At 31.0% G+C, this 21,219-nt stretch overlaps 1 protein-coding gene across 1 annotated transcript in view; it reads right to left on the bottom strand.

Moving 5' to 3' along the window:
- Positions 1 to 818: 818 nt before the first annotated feature.
- The window catches only part of LOC123303080 (E3 ubiquitin-protein ligase Rnf220-like), a 104,279-nt gene continuing 83,878 nt past the window's right edge, over positions 819 to 21,219 (bottom strand). The window contains exons 4-10 of the mRNA XM_044886180.1: positions 9,821 to 10,008; positions 9,219 to 9,371; positions 8,975 to 9,119; positions 1,580 to 1,803; positions 1,130 to 1,351; positions 980 to 1,054; positions 819 to 905 (exon numbers count right to left, since the gene is read on the bottom strand). Of these exons, the coding sequence (XP_044742115.1) occupies positions 831 to 905; positions 980 to 1,054; positions 1,130 to 1,351; positions 1,580 to 1,803; positions 8,975 to 9,119; positions 9,219 to 9,371; positions 9,821 to 10,008 (1,082 nt within the window). The 3' untranslated portion in view covers positions 819 to 830. The remainder of the gene's footprint in view (positions 906 to 979; positions 1,055 to 1,129; positions 1,352 to 1,579; positions 1,804 to 8,974; positions 9,120 to 9,218; positions 9,372 to 9,820; positions 10,009 to 21,219) is intronic.

Below are 21,219 nucleotides of genomic sequence, written 5' to 3'. Positions count from 1 at the left end.
TAACAAGAAACAAATATATAATAATTAATAATTAATAATAATAATAATAATAATTAATATAATACGTATTGAATTCATAACAAAATAATAATTATTTGCCCATACTTTAATTTACAAAAAAATTAAATAAAACAAACAACTTTTTTAAATTTAAATTTCGAAATCTTTGGATTTAATTTTATTTATCAAATTATATTTGAATTTGTGTATCAATTAATCAATTTCATATATCTCTTCAAATATTTTGAAAATTTTTATCGTACTACTATTCCCTGACTTACTGGAATATTTCCCGGAATTTTGAGTTGGCAACCCTAACGATTGTGCAACCCTAATCATTTTTCTCAATCTTCACTGAGTTGGTTAAGTGAATCATCAAAGAACGATTGGTGCCTGATTTCGTGACTCTTGTTAAAGAATAAATCTAAGCTTTTAATCTTTGATCCAGTGGGACCTGGGACGTCCCAATTCAACTTTTTGAAGTTCTATCTATCATTTCATCAAATGAACTAGTTACAGTTAACCACTTTGTTCAAAATAATCTCTCGAAATCGAGTATTATGAACTATTTTCGATTTTCGACTTGTGATTTATCGGAAAAATCAAAAGTTTAACGATTAACCATGAAAATTTTCAAAGGGAACTCATTTGAAATGTCCACTGTAAACGGTTTGTGTATGTGATATTAGTTATAAAATCTGTTCAAAGATGACAGTAGTAGCATATAAATTTGATTAATTATACAAATTATTTTAAATTTTGTAAAATATTTTCTTTATATAATGATTTCCATGAATAAATTAATTTTCTTTCACGCATTCAATTTTTTTTCACATATATATTCGACGTAAATCCGAGGATGATGTAACTACATTACATTGTGGGCATACTTTTTTTCGGGTTTCCTGAAAAATAAATGCAAATTAGGATCTCTTTATTTTTGGTGTAACAAAATGATTAAAAACAGAGTGGCTCTTACCAAAGTTTGAAGCCAACATTCTTCGCAATGTACATGCCAGCATGTCGTGGAAATAACAGGATTTTTATAATTTTCCTAAAAAGATTATTATTATTTTCAAATTTTATACAATCGATTCGGAGGGGGAGAATGGGGGTCATTAATACTTACCATACAAATTAAACATTTATAATTAGAATCAGTTTGAGCAGACATTTCTTCATCTGTAGATGGATTATTTTCTAATTCACGTATTTTAGCTTTTAATTCTTTTAATAATTGAGCTCGACTACTTGGTCCTGTATCAGACGTTGATACGTTGCTATCACAAGGCTGGCCTTGACTCCCTTCAGATTTACCTTCATCGTTACTTGAATTCACTGTAGAATTTACCTAGAAATATAAAATCAGTTTTTGAGTTAAAGAGAGATATCTATATTATCAAATTTATAAGCAACGCTTGCACACAATATGTTATATATTTTTGTAGTTGCGTGGTATTGTAAAGCTAAAAATAATACATCACTTGACTACAAAGCATGTATTTGGTTTATATGTGAGTACCGTGCAATAAACCAAAACTTTTTTATATTAATTCTATGAGAACAAAATTAAAATTACTTGTGATTGTTGAGCATCGTCAGGACTACATATTAACAATTCACGCTCTTGCGCTTCAGAATTAGCTGATTGTACCACTTCCGAATCAGATGAATAATGTGTGGGACTATATTGAGTTGTTACTCGTAAATCATCAGCATCCACAATTAAATCCTCTTCTTCGCCATCTTCACCTTCAGTTTCATGATCCACAGACATATTTGTGCTACTCGGTGTCGCATTTCCTATAAAATAAGACATGATGCATGTTTTGTATTAATTGATCGGAAAAATTGGGAACATGTTTTTATGGCTTTAAGTCCTGCCTACGTTGAGCTAAGAGGTTGAAAATGGACCACCCCTGTCGTTTCCGAGAAACAAATTTTGGTCAATTTCTAAACTTACAGGGTCGAACTTTAACTAAAAATATATATTTTTGAATTATCTACAACTTTACTATTTAATGTTGTCAGCGAAAATCAATGCGTTACTGTATGATGGGTACTTTTTTTGAGCCAACTGGTATTATGACAATAATCAATATGGTTTTAAATCAAGGTTTCAAACCAAACATAAACTCCCTACATATGAAACAATGAACTATATTCATTGTTGATCAATACTTGTGTTAGTTTATAGTTTAACAACTAGATGGATGTTTAGTGCAGTGTTCTGATAGAATTATTACTTTATACTTTTATCAGAAATGAAACACGTTGAAAATGTCGTATCTTCTGCAGATTATTGAAGGGAAACGAATTATACAAATTTTAATAGTGGCTAATGGATTTTTTGAAGTAATTAGGGCCCAAAAGGCAAAATATCTTGTACATTTATTCTATTACACAAATTTTTTTAAAGAAATTACCTAAAATTGATCCAAGAAATGGAATTTTGGGCGATAATTGAAATATTATGCTTTCAATCATCAAATGAACCCATGTAGAATTTGAGTTAAGATTGTGTGGCTATATAAGAGTGGATATCTTTCTTTACTTACATGACGTCAAAAAACAAACGATTGCGTCATCAAAACTGTCTATACATGGTATTTCAACAATTAACTAAGTCAATTGTTTGTCTTCACTTGTTTAAAATGTAACTAATCCACCATATCTTAATCAGACGCGCTCGAGTTAATCGCAATTTTGTTTTTACTTATCTGATCGTCTGTCCAACACGGTCCCCTCATATTTAGGGCCTTGGTGGAGGTATTAGGGAAGGTCCAAGGAACTCCCCCCCCCCTCTTATCTTAATCTGACGCGCTCGAGTTACAACCCAAATCCCCTCTCGAGCTCCTCTGTTTTATTAAAATACTGCCACGGTACACGTTGCCGGTAATTCGTAGTAACGAATTGTAACAAACAGCTATGGAAAAAGGCATGCAATAAATTTTGACAGGCGGAAAACTGCAAAGAGATACGTAAATCATGTCTTGAGTATTATTATTATCTATTACAAACCATCTGGTTCTGATTGTGATTCTATTCATTATTCATTCAAATACGAACAGATACGAATACCAACTTAACAATATAAATAAATAAATAAAAATAAAAAATTATTATTAGATAATAGATTTTGATTCAAATTGTTGTAAAATTCAAAGAAAGGCCGCATTAGTCGGATAGTCTGAGCGCACGCGAATACTAAAAAATAGAGTACAAATAATGATTTTTTTTTATAATGTTATTTGTACGTGGAAAAATGATTTTAAAAAAAATCGGTCAAGTGTGATTTGGACTTACGTGGGAAGGGTTCTAATATTTTTTATTAACACATTTAATCAGCGGGTGTAGCAACATTTAAAAAAATTTTGTTAAGAAACATTTATTTCAAATATTTTTTACCTTTGGGGTTATTCATAAAATACGTCACGCTAACAGGGAGAGGGACGGATATTAGCGTGACAAAAGATATGTGACGTTCGCAGCTAATTAATTTTCCTTTTTATACCATGAGGTATATCAAGGTATACTAAGTTTAGTCCCAAGTTTGTAACTAGAGCTTAGAAATATTGATGTTACGAACAAAATTTTGCTACAGGTGTTAGTAAAATCTATTTCCGGTTTTGAATGTCCGCCCGTTGGTCCGTCTGTCGATACGATATTTCAAAAACGAATAGAGATATCAAACTGAAATCAGGACGTAAAAAGTGAGGTCGAGTTCGTAAATGAGCAACAAAGATCAAGTTCTTGTGTTCGTAGGATCCATTTTGTAAACTGTTAGAGATAGAACAAAAGTTTAAATGTAAAAAATGTTTCTTATAAAAAAATCAACAACTTTTGTTTGAAACATTTTTTCGTAAACTTCACTGTTTATCCGCGAGGGCGCAAATTAAAAGAATATATACAGGCACCTATTGTTTATGTTTATAAAATACGTTACATATATTATGTATATGTTTGTTTGTTTATCAACACTGTCTATACATGGTATTTCAACAATGAACTCAGTCAATTATTTGTTTTCACTTGGTTTTTGTAAATTTTTTATGATTCGTAGAGAGATCTAGAAATAGTGATGTTATGTTTGCAAAGGAGTTGTTGAAAATATGACATCGTGTGACGAGGATATGGTAAAAGCTTGAGACGCTTAAAGATTACTTATTTTGAATGTGAATAGGTTCTTATGCACAATCGCCATCTGTTGATCTACTAAATCGATAATTATTGATGGGCTAATAGACGTATTTACGTAAAACTTATCGGGCCTTATCAAGGATACAAGCAGTCAGGGTTTTTTGATGGAATAGTGGAAGGACGGAACCCTAAGAAAGAATTATAATAATCAATTGAAATGATCTACATATTATACACTCATATACAATACACATTGAATAATAGTTGACTGCTTTTCAGCTAACATTCTAACAATAACAATAACGCTGTTTATGCATGGCCATAAAAAATTTATTTTATTCAAATGCAATATTCCCTTTATCTTACCCACAATCCACCTTTACACTCACTGCAGCTACACTTTAAATTATGTGCCATTCTAACTACGCTTTTATGCAATTAATTTGCAAACCAATCTAAAGAAACTTTTTATTGAATACCTATCATATATTTATTTCTCTTAAGGAGGTCTGCTCTAATGTCCGTCTGTCTGTCAACACGATAACTCAAAAACGTAAAGAGATATCGACGAAGTTAAAATTAATCTCATGATTATTTAAGAATTTTTGTAGGCTCAATAATTGCATCTTTTGCACCAATTTTTTAGGCCTGAAAATATCTACTTTTTCGTTTGGAAACATTAAAACTATCTTTTGGATAGAACAAAAGCTCATATTTTTCGCTTCAATCCGTAGAATGCATACACCTTTGTTCGCAGACTATGGCCCCAACCCGAAAGGGATGGCAATCCATGCCTAAGACCGTTGTAGACAGATATTTTTTTTGGTGATTACCCAAACGTTCATTTATATTTATTTATATATGTGACATATCTCTCAAACGCACAGCATCAAATACAGTGGAACTTGTTTAACTGGGACCTGGATAAGTGAGTAACCTACATAACTGTAACTCATACTGAGGTCCCAACATTTTCGCACAGAATTACCTCTGTTAGTGGTACTAAGCAAACCTCTATATCTGAGATTCGTTCTTTCGATTTTATCATCATAGTTAATGCTATAACTGAGACAGCGATTGAATTTTATATGCATTAACCTCTGTTGGGCCTCAATGACCTTCAGTTTTAGTTTCGCTTTACTATCATACAGATGATTATTTGAAAAATGTCGAAATGAAGGCTCAAATCGTTATCAGTACGTGAAAAACTAAAGATAATATCCGTTTATGAAAGTGAGAAGACACGCGATGAGGTCTATGTCGAATTTGTTGTGCCAAAATCTATTCTTTGTAGAATAATTCAAGATAAAATTCAATCACAATGTTCTGAAGGACAATGAAAAACTAAAAAGTGTACGTTTATCAGAAAATCCTGAAATCCTGAACAGTGTTTGCTAACATGGGTCTCGTAATTTCGTAACAAAAACGTTCCAGACTGATGGTTTACGTAACTGGACTGATGATTAAAGAAAAGGCACAAGATTTCGCGCACCTCTATCACTGAAATCACCTGTATTTTAACCTCTAATTATGGAACCCTCTGTAAATGAGATAGATATTTATTTACTCCTGGATATCTGAGACACTGAGTAAGTGGAATACCTCTATAAATGAGACAAATTTGCCGATCCCTTGATTTCTCACTTAACCAGATTTCACTGTAGTAGCAAGCAGTAATAATAAGCGACAGAACAGAGTCATAATGACAGTATCCAGTATCCAGTATCCAGTCCACTATCCATTGGATCTGACAACTGACAGTTCAATTCATTTATGCTTCAATTCTGGTTAACTCACCCTTAATCATTTTAATTACTATATTCTACATATAGATAGTACTCCAACCAAGTTAGCAATTGGTTGCTAGTATATTTTCTTTAAATTCTGAATCGAGCAATTTCTCTACGTAAATTTTTTAACCCGACTACGAGGCACAAAGAAGTGGTAATGTACTTATCAGTCTTTAGACAGGCGTCTTTTTATACCATGTATATATCTAATATATAATCAAGGTATACTAAGTTTAGTCCCAAGTTTGTAACGCTTAAAAAAATTGATGCTATGAACAAAATTTTGTAATAGGTATTCATAAAATCAATCTAATTAGTCCATTTTCGGTTGTCTGTCTGTCTGTATGTACACGATAACTCAAGAAAAGAGATATCAAGCTGAAATATTTATGGCGTGCTTAGGACGTAAAGAGTGAGGTCGAGTTCACACAAAAAGCTAGATGTTAGCCATCAATTACTGTCTAAACTATTCGGTTTACCAAAAAAAATGTTAACGTGTTTATAAAGAACAACTTTCTAATTTAAAACGAATTCGATGCCGATAAAAGATGTGTGCCTGAAATTAACAATTTTCCTTTGAAGAATTTTCTTTGATTAAATTTATTTATCGAATGTACATGCCAGTAAAATCCTCAACAAGTTTTGTAAAAATTTGTCAATTTTGAAACATTTTTCGACAATTTTTAACATATTTGTGTAAAAAAATTGCCTATATTTTAAATCATCTTGGACGAAAAAATTCTCTGTATATTTAATTTAATAAGCCTTGTTGATAGTTTTCTTGCCATTTTGTGGCAAATTGCTTGTTTCAAAATTTTAGTACCCATATGTCGAATTTGCTTGGACTACAATACATATCAACTAATACATCCCACTGTCTCACCCCTTATCCATCACCCTCTGATCCACCCCATCTACCACATATAATCATATACATTTTTCCATGCCACCATGTCATCACAAACCCTATCTCGATAAATAATTTTTAATATTTTTAATACAAAACTATTTTTTCCCAACTAATAATTTTGATTTTTTGCATTTCACAGTTTGGGACTGCTGAACCACAAGTTACAAGAGATATTTTGGTGAGTGTTTCAATAAAAATCATCGCTTAGGGAAAACAATTAAGCTGAGAAAATGTTCGGTTTAAATTTTTTGCTTACAAGTTTATATTGGGTCGAAATTGGCAATAGTTTTTTTTAGGCTGAATAATGGTGATAGCTTTTACTCGATAATTTTCCTGGGCTTATGAGATTCTATACCATATATATACGAAATATATCAAGGTATAATAAGTTTAGCCCAAAGTTTGGAAGGCTTAAAAATATTGATTCTACCAACAAAATTTTGGTATAGGTGTTCATTAAATCACCTAAAGAGTGCACCTAAAGAGAGAAAGAACAAAAGCTTAAGGTAAAAAATGTTCCTTATAAAAAAATATACAACTTTTGTATAAAACATTTTTTTGTATGCGTCACTGTTTACCCGTGAGGGAGCAAATTAGGACAAAATTTTGGTGTCCATTTTTTCCTAGACTATAATAGATAGGGAGTTGAAAATGTGTGGGTAACTTCAAATAGTGGTCTTGTGAAATATTCTCGAAAAACGAACAAAAAATTTTCGAAAAGCAAATAAATGGCAGCAGTAAGGCCGCTATAATTTTGTTAGTTTTGCGCGTCTGAAGCACTGCTATTCTGAACACATTGTATACATGATATTTCAACAATTAACTCAGTCAATTGTTTGTTTTCACTTGTTATTTTTTTTAAATTGTAACACATTTGAAGTAATCTCATCAAGTGAAATCAACTAATGGTTTGATATTCTAGTAACAATAATACTGTTACTGTAACTGTAACTGTAACAGTTACAGTTTGAATGTCAACTGTTATTACAAACTGTATGATACACAACGTGTTTTAAATGGCCTTACCACAAAACCGCATCCCCCAACACCAATTACAACACTACTTGTGTGTCATTTACTACTCAGTCAAACAATCTACATTTAAACAGGACCACCCTCACTCACACCTAGGTACATCTCACAACCTTACCCTAAATACAATATACAGTCAAATTCGCTTTTATCGACCCTTTCCGCTTCATTGGGCTTAAAAGTAAAACCCACCGCTTTATCGCCTTCACTTTTCTTGATCTCAATTATCCCCCTTCCATAATACTCGAAGGGATTGTTTTTCACAGCTAAAATATATGCACAGTTTTCAATTTTTTTTCAATGTAAATTAGTCATAATTCAGAAAAGTTAGACATGAATTATTTTACATTTATTATTTTAAATTTTTACAGAAATCTTTAATTTATGGTTCAAAATGATGATCGTAGATGGAGCAGAAAATGTCTGATGTATGAGCTCTATTGCTGTATAGTTTCATTAAAATCCATTAGCTAGTTTTTGCGTGAAAGCGTAACAAACAAACAAACATCCTTACTTTTACATTTGCAATATATAGCGATGGGGTATGGGGTATGTGTATGGAGGTTAGCGGCCCATGCTCGAGCATCGCGCCTCGAAGCAATGGTTCAGAGCACCTAGCCAAGTAGACCCTTGTACTCTATCCCCGCTACGCTTTTCAGTGGCTATTATAACCAACTGATGTACTGAAACCCAGGATTGATATAGGGATAGTTTCGGAAGAATGCTCATAATTGTAGACCGCGTCACTGTAGCGTCGCGTCGATATAAACAGTTTTCACTGTACATACAAAAGTAATTATGATGTTTTAGTAGTCATAATGTATGTATGTGTTGTTACATATTTAGACAAAATTAACCAAATTTATAAGTTTAATTCGACAATCCCTTCACAGAACGTACCGTGTGAGTGTCATTCCTTTATTTATACATCCACCACCCCCACCCCACCCCAACGCTTCACCATGTCATTTATATTGTCTTAATTTCTTGTAAGTAATTAAAAATAATCATTTTAGTATTATTTATCTTGATTTATTTGAATACTGTTAAATGTATCTTAAGGCAGATGGGGCATCTGTAGTTAATAGTAAAATGAACTTACTTGGAAAATGAATGTTTGAATTCGATTTTGGACTACGTAAATCTTCTGGCCAACTGGATTCCACATATCCTTTACTATTATCACCTTCAATATCCACAGTTTCATCTTCATCTTGAATTGAATTTGGACTGTTGTTCATTCGTTGCTGAAAATAATGAAAAGATTCGACACGATTAACGATTGTTCAAAATTAGTTAAGATTTATCGATATTACTTGGAAATTGTGTAAAAAGTCTAATGTTACCTTTCGTAAACACTGACTTATATGCACATTTAATTCGTCTGAGTTTCGTAACATGCCTCGATTACAGATTGGACAACAAACCTCGTCCGCTTTACGTTTACGCAATTTCGTTTTAAGACGATCTTGTCGATTGTTTTTGATACGTTCGAAAATCTGTGAACAAAATTTAATTTTTTTATTCTTAAATTCATTTTTGGACCAATAGATAGTTTCTCAAAATATTATAAACTTAAGATATAATGTCGACGAGCATAAAATTTCGAAGCATTTCTAAAAAGGGTTGGTTATTCTACTCAAAATTTTATTTCATTCTATAAAAAAATCGACTTCTCTAAACGACATTCTACCTTAAAAATTTCTATAAATCAGTAAATTCTGCATGAAGCACATAAGCGTACCCAATATTTGACCCAAGAACGAGGGACAAAACAGGAATCTAAAAAAGTATAAACTATAAAAGCTACGGGGGAATCCCATGATTTACCCATCTCTTTTGGTACGCTTATGATGAAGTATTTTGACTGAACAATAACTAATTGGAATAAAATCTATTGGTCTGAAAACAGATGCAATTAGAGAACGATAAACAGTACTGTACTCACTTCCCATCTATGATCGGGTCCAGAACCATTGATATTTTGTGGTGGAAGTCGTTCATAATTATTTCGAATGCATGTTAATTTACACAAACGTTCTAATTCTTGTAGAAAATGTGATTCTAATTCACCAGATTGTAAGCAGACACCGCACACTGGACAACATGAATTATCTGATTTGTTCGATCCAATTGCTGTAAACAAATGAAAAACTATTTTCAATAGAATATACGATATATCAACATTTTATTTTCATTAGGCTACGATACAAGGCGGGGGGGTTGGCTGGAAAATAGAAATTTTTGATCTACAACTATAAAAATATAATAATATATTATGTAAAAGTGATGCTTATAAATTTGATAATATAGATATCTCTCTTCAATCATTAATAAACTAACTATAGTCGTCTCACAATGATGGATCTTTGATGAACTCATAATTAAATTAAAATTTTGTTTTGATACCATCGACATCTTTATATTCTGATGGTAATTTTTATAAACTAAAAGATTGTCTAAATATTTTAGATAGTTTTTTATCTCACTCTCTAGATTTTTTGATATACAAATATCCAATTGAAAAGGATAACTTATATGATTCATCATTTTTTCAACCAACTTTGAACGATAATAAAATTAATAAAAAGCCCGATGATCTAGGAATTTTTTGTGATTTTTGGTTAACTTTGTTAATCAAAAAATGTATTTATAAAGTTTTATTGAAATCCCTTATGATATACAAAGTTTAATAATATTTTAAGAATATTTAACGCGAGAAATAATTGACGCAATTACATAACACTTGCCTATACTTTATTTTATGGTCAAATTATTGAAGATTATTTTAAAATACCCGGTACGGTAGAAAATATGACATAATCTTGTTATAATTTCAAAAAATGGTCAGACATAATGATAAATTGTTGACAACAAGGCCATAAAAAGAAGATATAATACATTGCAAAACCTTTATACGATTGTGTTTTTTTTTGTTGTTGTTGTTGTTCTGTCGGTGGTTATTGATCCTCTTATGGTAGAGCAGGACAGTAAACAGTTCGGGTTAGGGATGAGTTGGAGGTGATAGTTAATACCAATGTGATGCGATATCAAGTAGATGACAATATTACGTAACGGTGGACAATTGAACATATAGATATTATATAAAGTTGACCAATATGATATTCTGGTCGCGAACAGTCACCAGACCACCAGAATACACTTCGATAAGCCTTCTATCTTATAACAAATATTATATACAATCGCTATCAACTTCACAACTTCAAGTTGCAAACTGTTTGTGTCCACCAAACAAAACAAGCTTTAAATATTATTTTATATTTCATATAATATGAACTTCAGTGTTTAGTCCAATTATAGAGCAGCCACTTGCAAAATTCAAAGAATGCATGTTTTTATGCAGACCAGATGACGTCATAAAGTTAAAAAATTCGATTTTTTTGATAACACAGGCAAATTTGATCCGATCTTATTGGAATTTTTTTTGAAACCCACTAATTTTGGGTCATTCTTTTCAGCTGTGATGTCAGTTTTTTGTTAGCTATCACTTATGTGCTGAATTTCGGGACTGGGAGCCTACATTCTTGAAACCTATTAGGGCTAGGTGAATTTCGATCAAAAATTTGAAAAGAATGACCCAAATTTAGTAGAATAACATACTAAGTTTATCAAAATTGGATAAAATTTGGATGTGATAGAGCAAAATTAAATTTTTTGGATTTTGATGACGTCATCAAGTTAAAAAATTCGATTTTTTTGATAACACAGGCATATTTGATCCGATCTTATTGGAATTTTTTTTGAAACCCACTAATTTTGGGTTATTCTTTTCAGCTGTGATGTCAGTTTTTCGCTAGCTATCACTTATGTGCTGAAGTTCGGGACTAGGGCTCCATATTCTTGAAATCTATTAGAGTTAACTGAATTTCGATCAAAAATTTGAAAAGAATGACCCAAATTTAGTAGAATTACATACTTAGTTTATCAAAATTGGATAAAATTTGGATATGATAGAGCAAAATTAAAATTTTTGGATTTTGATGACGTCACTAAGTTAAAAAAATTAATTTTTTGATAACACTGGCAAATTTTATCCGATCTGAATGGAATTTTTTTTGAAACCCACTAATTTTGAGTCAAGTTTTTCACTTTTGATGTTAGTTTTTCGCTAAGAATCATCTTTGTGCTGAATATCTGGACCAAGTCCCCAGAATCTTGACTCTTATTTAAGATAGGTTAAATTTGACTACAAATTTGAAAAGTATGACCCAAATTTAGTAGGATTACATACTTTGTTGATCCAAATCGGATATAATTTGGATGTGATAGAGTAAAATTAAAATTTTTGGATTTTGATGACGTCACTAAGTTAAAAATATCAATTTTTTGATAACACAGGCAAATTTTATTCGATCTGAATGGAATTTTTTTTGAAACCCACTATTTGTGGGTCACTCTTTTAAGCTGTGATGTCAGTTTTTCGCTAGCTATCACATATGTGCTTAATTCCGGGACTAGGGTCCCTTATTCTTGAAATCTATTAGAGTTAAGTGAATTTTGATCAAAAATTTGAAAAGTATGACCCAAATTTAGTAGAATTACATATTTGGTTTATTAAAATTGGATAAAATTTGGATGTGATAGAGCAAAATTAAATTTTTTGGATTCTGATGAATTTTCATCAAAATCGTTAGAGCCGATCCCGATATATTTAAGACGCAACCTAAATACTTGCCACCGGCCGCGACGCTATGTATCCTCTTTACGGCCTTGTGAAATATGAATTGAGATGAGGTTTAAGTTGTAGGTACTTTGTACAGTGGAAGTTGCAGTTGAAGTGAAGTGTAGAAGCATTTGTTTTTCTTTTTCATATGAATAAATATATTTATTGTAAAAATGTAAACTATTTGGAAAATATACAAAGTATATGAAACGGAAAAACTATGTATAATATAGCAAGTGATATTTTCATGGATATTTCTGCATCATAAAACTTTTCTTGTACAATAAAAATAACATGTCGGTCGGTAAAAGCGGAAGTGTTTATATCATTCGTGTGGTATGGTATCAAATTTAACACTCACTCACTCACTCACTTACATACATACCCATTTCCACTCCAACTCCCATTCCCATTCCTACAATGCTAAAGTGTACGATTCAACAACTCAAATCATATTTATTTAAATTTTCTAATACATTTTACAACTGTAGAAAATGTCTATATAGTTTACGTTTTTATTAGGGTTCAGTAACAAATTTCTAATCTTTTCAATAAATAATAATAAAAGGTCATGAGCAAAGGTCTCCTCCTTTTGATACAGTTATACGGCGTTCAAATTGTACAGCGTTTAGCCTAATTTATTCGATGTTTGTCTAGAACCACTTTAAAGCTTGAACACTCACCACAACGTCTCTGTCTTTTGTCTTGAAACTTTTCAATATGAATCGTTAAGTCTATGCAGCTTCAAACCGAAGATAATCGCTTTTCAAAGCGCTAGTTATACCATGTTTATATGAAATATATCAAAGTATCCTAATTTTAGTCCCAAGTTTGTAACTAGAGCTCACCAATATTGATGCTACGAACAAAATTTTGGTATAGGTGTTCATAAAATCACCTAATTTGTCCATTTCTGGTTGTCCGTCCGTCCGTCTGTGGGCACGATAACTCAAAAACGACAAAAGATATCAAGCTGAAATTGAACTAACTAACCCAACCCAACCCAACCCAACTGAAACAGCGTACTCATTTGGTTATCGTTTGGAAGCATTTACTACACACTTGACCGATGCACATACTCACATACTTAGTTCAGCTCAGTGTATGTAAATTTTGTTGTAAATTTTTTGTTTTTGTTTGTAATTTTAAATTGTGATAATTTATTTGACACGATTTTATGGATTTTAAATTGTTCGTGAGATAAAGATTATGTTATGACTTCGATAGAATTTATCGTGACTACTGACTATTGTTAATAATAAACGATTACAATAATTGTTTGGTATTTTTTAACACATTTTACTTTATGCGATTTCATGCGATTCAATATGTCAATGCCTACACAACGACAGCATTTTAAGCGTTCGAGTTCGATTCAAATAAAATGCTCTAGTTAGACCGAAAATTCGAAAATCGAGTTCATTCAAACTTTAGATCAATAGTTTTCGACATAAGGTCAAAAATCGAACCAAAATATCGTTTTTTTCTAAACTAATCCAAATTTTTATCAATCAAATATGTAATTCCACTAATTTTGGGTCATGCTTTTCAAATATTTGGCAATTAAGATTGTAATTTCGGGAAAAAACGATATCTTGGATCGATTTTTAACGTAATGTCCCCTTAAAAATCCTTCGGAGGAAATTTGCGTGTGTGGTTTGCATCTAAATCGGTCATGACCCAATTAAATGGCAAAGGGTCACTTTAATCGATTAAGGTTCAAAATAAAGATTCAAAATTGTTAGAAAAAGGAGAACAAATTATCTAAAATCCCGTACAAATAGCGATTTCAGACAATTTTTTTCGAAAATTATGTTAAAATGAATTGGATTTTTGGGTTTTTTTTGAGTCCTAATATTTCCTATAAACTTTTATACTCCCAATATAATATAATATTGATACAAAAAAAAATGTATTTGAAATGTGATGATAACTTTTAAAAGATAATTTAAGTGTCAACATATTGTTATCAGATGATAATGGTGGGGATGAGAGTGGGGGTGGGGGTTGTAAGTTTAGTATGGTTTATAGACTAACAATACTATTACTAAACATGTTTCAATATGTTTGTTGAATGTTATTATATGATGAGTTGAGTCGGTACAAGAAACTTTGTTAATATTTGTTGGTTGCTGTTACTGATGATCTTATTTGAGTTTGAGCGTGATAAGAAACAACAAATAGGGTTTACTAGCAGTTAGTAGACGTCTAACTCATATTTAGTAATGATACTATTACTATACTATACTATACTATACTATACTATACTATCCTTAAGGTAAGAAGTAGTACCTATTAGTGATGGGACGAATGTTGAATTTTGTACATTCGCCAATTCGCATTTTAGAATAATTAATTTGATAAAAGTTTAAAATTGGTATTAACAAGGTAGCGATTGAACTAAAAAACCTGGAACTGTTAGGCAATTTCGAGCTTCTTGAAGTCGAAGAAGAAAGAATAAAACAAGTGAAAACAAACAATTGACTGAGTTAATTGTTGAAATACCATGCATAGTCAGTGTTGATTTCTTTATCACATTACACATACAAAAACATGTGACACATACATAACTGATAATCAAGTATAGTACATACTATAAAATTTCCGCCTAATTGGCGCCCTCACGGGTAAACATTCATGTTTAAGCTAAAATGTTTCAAACAAAAGTTGTTTATTTTTTTTATAAGGAACATTTTTTACATTTAAACTTTTGTTCTATCTCTAACGGTTTACAAGATGGATCCTACATACCCTTTTTTTTATAACCTTGTCAAATTTTATCCGATCTGAATTTATATTCTAGGTACTACACCTTCCCTTACTATAAACTTGGTAAACTATAAGTAAATCACCTCAACAAAACACACTTCTAAGTTCTTTGAATCCAAAACTTTATACAATTTAATATAAATATTATTAAAATTAGTACAGTTTGTCCTCTATTACAGTTTCTCCGCTCAGGAATTTAGTTGATATCTCGAAAACTGCATGTTAAATGGTTAAATAAACTTTTTTTTTTGTGTATTATTTTTCAAATCTAGAACTTTTTCTAATTTTTACAATTTTCCTTGTACTGTTTTTTGTAGTTAAATCCGGTTTTGGAAAGAAATTAAGATTCGAAAATTAAGAAAATCTTGTTTTTTTGACAATTAGATGAAAAATTTTCGGAAATCAATGCAAGAAATGTCTCGAATTATGAAATTTTGGACGATATTTCAAAAACTATGCATCCAATCATAAAATAAACTGAATTTTTTGGGTCAGAATTTAATTTTTTGTTCTATCTCTAACGGTTTACAAGATGGGTCTTACGGAACAAAGGTCTTGACCTATGTTGCTCATTTGCGAACTCGACCTTTCTTTTTACGTCCTGAACATGCTTTGAAAATTTCAACTTGATATCTCTTTCCGTTTTTGAATTATTGTGTTGACAGGCGGACGGACGGACAACCGAAAATGGACTAATTAGGTGATTTTATGACCACCTATACCAAAAATTTGTTCGTGTCATTAATATTTTTAAGCGTTACAAACTTGTGACTAAATTTAATATACCTTGATATATTTCATATATACATGCTATAAAAATCAGGAAATACATACATATTTCAATTAATCGAAGAAAAATGAAAAAAAAAATTTTAATAAAAAAATCATTTTTCATTAGAATTATTATGAGTAAGAGAAAAATCGACCCCTTTTTCAAATAAAATATTAGTTACTAATGTAAACATAAAGCTCATCCCACCCTCATGTTCATCTAACTACTAAAGTCAGTCATACCCTGTACAGAACCATACAGACGCTACTTTTAACCGATTTCAAAAAACAAGTAAAGGTTAACAATTCGAAACGTATCACAGTTGAGTATTTATACCAAATTTTCCGACAAAGTCAGAAAACTCAACTTTTTTTTTTGCATTAAAAGTGGTTTTTTGGTTAAATAACCACTCCATCACAAACAGGTCATTTTAGTTACCTTAACTTCGCCTGCCACCTGTTTTGTAAGCCGCAATCTACCCACTCTTACGGATGCATGTTATTATTGTTAATGCTCTCAATTTACCGTGTCATTCAATTTACGTTTACTGTGTTTAATAATGCAAGTAATTTTTTTTTTTTTAATATTGAAGACCAAGGTTTGTGCTTTACTTAAAAGTATTTAATGTCAATTAAATATTTGTGATTCATATTTGTTGTTAAAAAAGGTAATTTTTTTCATTAAATTTATCAAACTCAAAGCTTTTTGTTTATGTGTCCCTTTTTGCCCAGTAAAAGTTTTTGTAACAGGGCAAAGTTTAAGTATTCTATAAAGAAATTTTACACGAACTTGAACCTTTTCTTTTAAGACAAGGCTCTAAGTAAAGATTTAAGTTTGGGTAAAATGTAGTGTCAGTCACTTATGAAATCATCCATGTATAAAGAAAATTAAAATTTGAAACAAATATAAAATTTGGTTTTATATAATAATGGAGTTTAACCTCCGTTTCTCTGACATATACGCCTAAAACAGAGGCCACACACATCATTATTTGTTAATCTTTATTTATTTAATTACATTTTGATGTGGGTGGAGTCGGTTACTTCGTTCTTATCCAAGCGACGACAATGTGATCAATTCTGCACTCCCATTAATTATAAATTGTTCATACTGCCGCTGCCTGGATTCGAACCCGCAACCTAAGTCTAAATGGACAAACAGTCAAAGGCAAACGCCTTAGACCGCTCGGCCATTTAGGCTCTAAATAAAAATAATATGATTATTCTTCTAGTAATTTTGAAATAGCGGTATTTTTTTGAGACCTTGTAGTTAATGTTTTGTATGCGGTGAGATGTGCAACTCAGTGCCGTTTAATATATATGAATATGATATCATGTGTGGAATATGTATTTATATTTGATAAACGTTGCTCTGTGTTCTCTAAACTCAGCGAGAGTTGCATAACTTTACACATGATTTCATCTTAATCATTTTCAATTCAATATTAAAATTAATAATACTATACTAAACTATACGCTTGCGTAACATAACATGACGTAACGTAACGTAACGTTCTGTACAGGGCCGTTTTGATCATATTGAGAGCTTGGATGCAAAAATCAACCTGCACCTCCCTTGTCAAAAAAAAATTTTTAATTTAAATGTTTTTTTATTTTATTTAAGGTTGTACGAACACTAGGTTAATATTAGATTTAGGGTTGAAATTATTTGTATCTTATTTTGATTTTTTTAACTACATGAATGTAGACTACTAGAATGTAGAAATATCGAAAGCTAAAAAATTTAAGAAAATTTTCAATTTTCGATATTTTGAAATTGTGCCAGATATTGAAAAATTTTATTCGTACTTATAAATTAGTGATTAGCTAATAATCCATACTAATGTATGTGTCTGTCTGTCTGTCTGTCTGTTACTCTTTCACGCCTAAACGGCTGAACGGATTTTGATGAAATTTGGTATGGTGATAGATGATAACCTAGAAATGGGCATAGGCTATAAATAATCACGCCATCGTTCTTAGGGGGTAGGCAGTAGGCAGATAACTAAATTGAGTTAGTGATTTTTAGTCGTTTTTGTTGGGACTTTTGCTCTTTCACGTTTAAACGGCTGAACAGATTTTGATGAAATTTAGTAAGGTAATAGATGGTCACCTAAAAACGGATATAAGATCTAAATGATCACGTCATCGTACTTAGGGGGTAGGAAGTAGGCAGAAAACTGAATTGAGTTAGTGATTTTTTTATGGTTTTTGCTGGGAGTTTTGCTCTATCATGCCTAAACGGCTGAACGGATTTTGATGAAATTTAGTTAGGTGATAGATAGTAACCTAGAAAAGGATATGGATTATGGGGGGAGGGGTGAAAGTGGGAATGTTGCCCAGCAAAGCGGGTAGTTCACAGCTAGTTACTAATAAATTAACTTTTATGGATATAATAAATTTTTATTAGATAATTTTTAATACAAACAGATTGTTATATGCATAAGGCTCTCTCTGTGTCCGGGTGTCACCCACATCTTGTACCCCCGGTGAAGACAGCCCTGGTTATATAACGTAATTATTATATTTTGTCTATCAAAATTGTTATATGTGTGTTATCATAAATTAAATTCCTTAACAGCATCCAATAACCAATTTAATATTTACAATTCACAAAAAAAATATTCAATTATTAATATTCATATTTCATTTGATCTAATTTCGTTACTGTATTAGTTTTATTAACGGGGTTTTAACTACAATTCATAAACGGATAAACCTATATGAAAGGCAATGGCGAAGAACATTCTAAGTCAAATATTTGTGAGTTTTATCGAAAACTATTGACCCAAACTTTGAATGAACTCGACTTTTGAATTTTTTGGGTTAAAATTACCCTATAACATGAGTTTTATCGAAATTAGAAACGAAAAATTTTTCTCGACTTTTAGCAATTTTTTTAAGGAAGTATCCTTTGGAAAAAATCGAAAAATTTGAAAAAACAAATTTGTTTCGGAATTTGATAAAACTCAGTTTATAAGGTAATTTTGACGCAAAAAATTCAAAAATCGGGTTTATTTGTCGATTGAGATAGTAGTTTCGGAAAAAACGATATCTTGGGTTGATTTTTGGCGTTATGTCGAAAAGTATTGATCCAAATTTTGAATGAACCTGATTTTTGAATTTTTTGGGTTAAAATTACCTTATATTGTGAGTTTTATTCAAATCGGAAACGAAAAATTGTTTTCGATTTTTTGGAATTTTTTTAAGGGGTACCCCTTTGAAAAAAATCGAAAAATTCAGAAAAAAATTTTTGTTTCGGAATCTGATAAAACTCAGTTTATAAGGTAATTTTGACCCAAAAATTCCAAAAATCGGGTTCATTTGTCGATTGGGGTAATAGTTTCTAAGAAAAACGATATCTTGGATCGATTTTTGACGTTATCTCGAAAACTAATCATTTAAATGTTTAATGAACCCGATTTTTGGAATTTTTGGGTCAAAATTACCTTATAATGTGAGTTTTGTCCAAATCAGAAACGAGATTTTTTTTTTCGATTTTTTGAAATTTTTTTAAGGGGTACCCCTTTGAAAAAAATCGAAAGATTAAAAAAAAATTTTTTGTTTCGGAATTTGTTCAAACTCAGTTTATAAAGTAATTTTAACCCAAAAAATTCAAAAATCAGATTCCTTAGTCGATTGAGATAGTAGTTTCGAAAAAAAAACCATATTTTCGACTTTTAACGTTATCTCAAAAACCACTTGTCGTTAAAGCCGATACATTCATGCATGTGTTGATATAGAGGTCCAACCGAGACCTTTCATTTTCGTCGTTATAACCGGTACCTCGTTATAGCCGACTTTGACTATAGTACTAGAATAGAAGCAACGTAGAACTAGTTTGTAGAACTAGTGAGTTAGCAGTGGTTATTGTAATTAGTCATTGTACAAAACACATTTTACAAACAAAACACTGTGAAACATAACATCATTATACTATAATTGTAATGTAAACTGTAACTACAGCACAGTGTAGTAGTTAAGGCGCTGGAATACATATTTGTGTAAAAATTCTAAGCGTCTGGAAATTGCTAGGTTTTTTAACATTGGGAATAGGAGTTTGACAACCAGAACAACCAACAAGTTTTTACATTGTTTGTAGGTAGTCTTTTACTCAAAGAATATGTGGTTAAAATTTCAGCTTAGGTATCCGTGCAAATTTTTAAGAAAAAAGTCATTAAAAATCGATATAAAACACATTGGCTCTTATGGAGGAATCTCAAAAAACGTTATATTTTGGAAGTTTTTGATAATTTTCATTTGGAATGAATGAAAACAAATTTAAAAAAAACTTTTTAATAGAAAGTAAACATATTAGCAATGAATTAGAAAAGAAAAAAACTAAGTGTCACCGTCCATATAAGGGATGTAAGAGCAGGGTAGATTAAGGGTTGAAATTATTTTTATCTTATTTTCAACTTTGATGATGAATTTTGTTATAACTTCATGAAGGTAGACGAAAAATAAGAATAAAATTTTTCGATATGTGTCTTGGTTTTCGAAATATCGAAAGCTAAATAATTAACGAAATTTTCAATTTTCGATATTTTGAAAATTAAGCCAGATATCGAAAAATTTTATTCTTACTTTTCATCTTATATCGTCAAGTAATAATATAAATTTATCATCAAAATTGAAAATATCTATTTTTAAATTTGTGTTCCCACTACCATGCTCATACATCCTTAAGCATAAAAATTTATCTTCTTGACTTTATAATAAACAAACTAAGTTCTATCCGATTGGGATCAAAGTAAAGGTATTGCACAAAAGTCTTTTATTCGCTTAAGTACAGAGATAAAGGTTTGTCCGGAGGCCGGAGATACATCTCGACAATTGAATAGTCCACTAATCATCAACTCATGACAAATGAATGTCAGCTCCTTAACTTTATAAACTTGTTACGGTATACTGTACGTAGTATAGAATGCTATCACACTTGTGTACATGTGTTGAGCTTTGGTGAACGCACTCTTTTATCCTTATCATATAATATCAGTGTGCTATAAGTGGTAGGTTGAAGGTAGAAGGTAGTTGATGTAGGTAACTCAAACCTTTTATCTACCAACTAAATATAATATGCTAAATTGTCTGTTACCTTAACGTTAATGTTATAATTGATA

This window comes from Chrysoperla carnea, chromosome X, assembly GCF_905475395.1.
Source record: "Chrysoperla carnea chromosome X, inChrCarn1.1, whole genome shotgun sequence".
In the NCBI taxonomy this organism is placed as follows: Eukaryota; Metazoa; Arthropoda; class Insecta; order Neuroptera; family Chrysopidae; genus Chrysoperla; species Chrysoperla carnea.
Note: the sequence above shows the minus strand (reverse complement) of the source record. Positions and strands in the feature narration are given on the sequence as shown.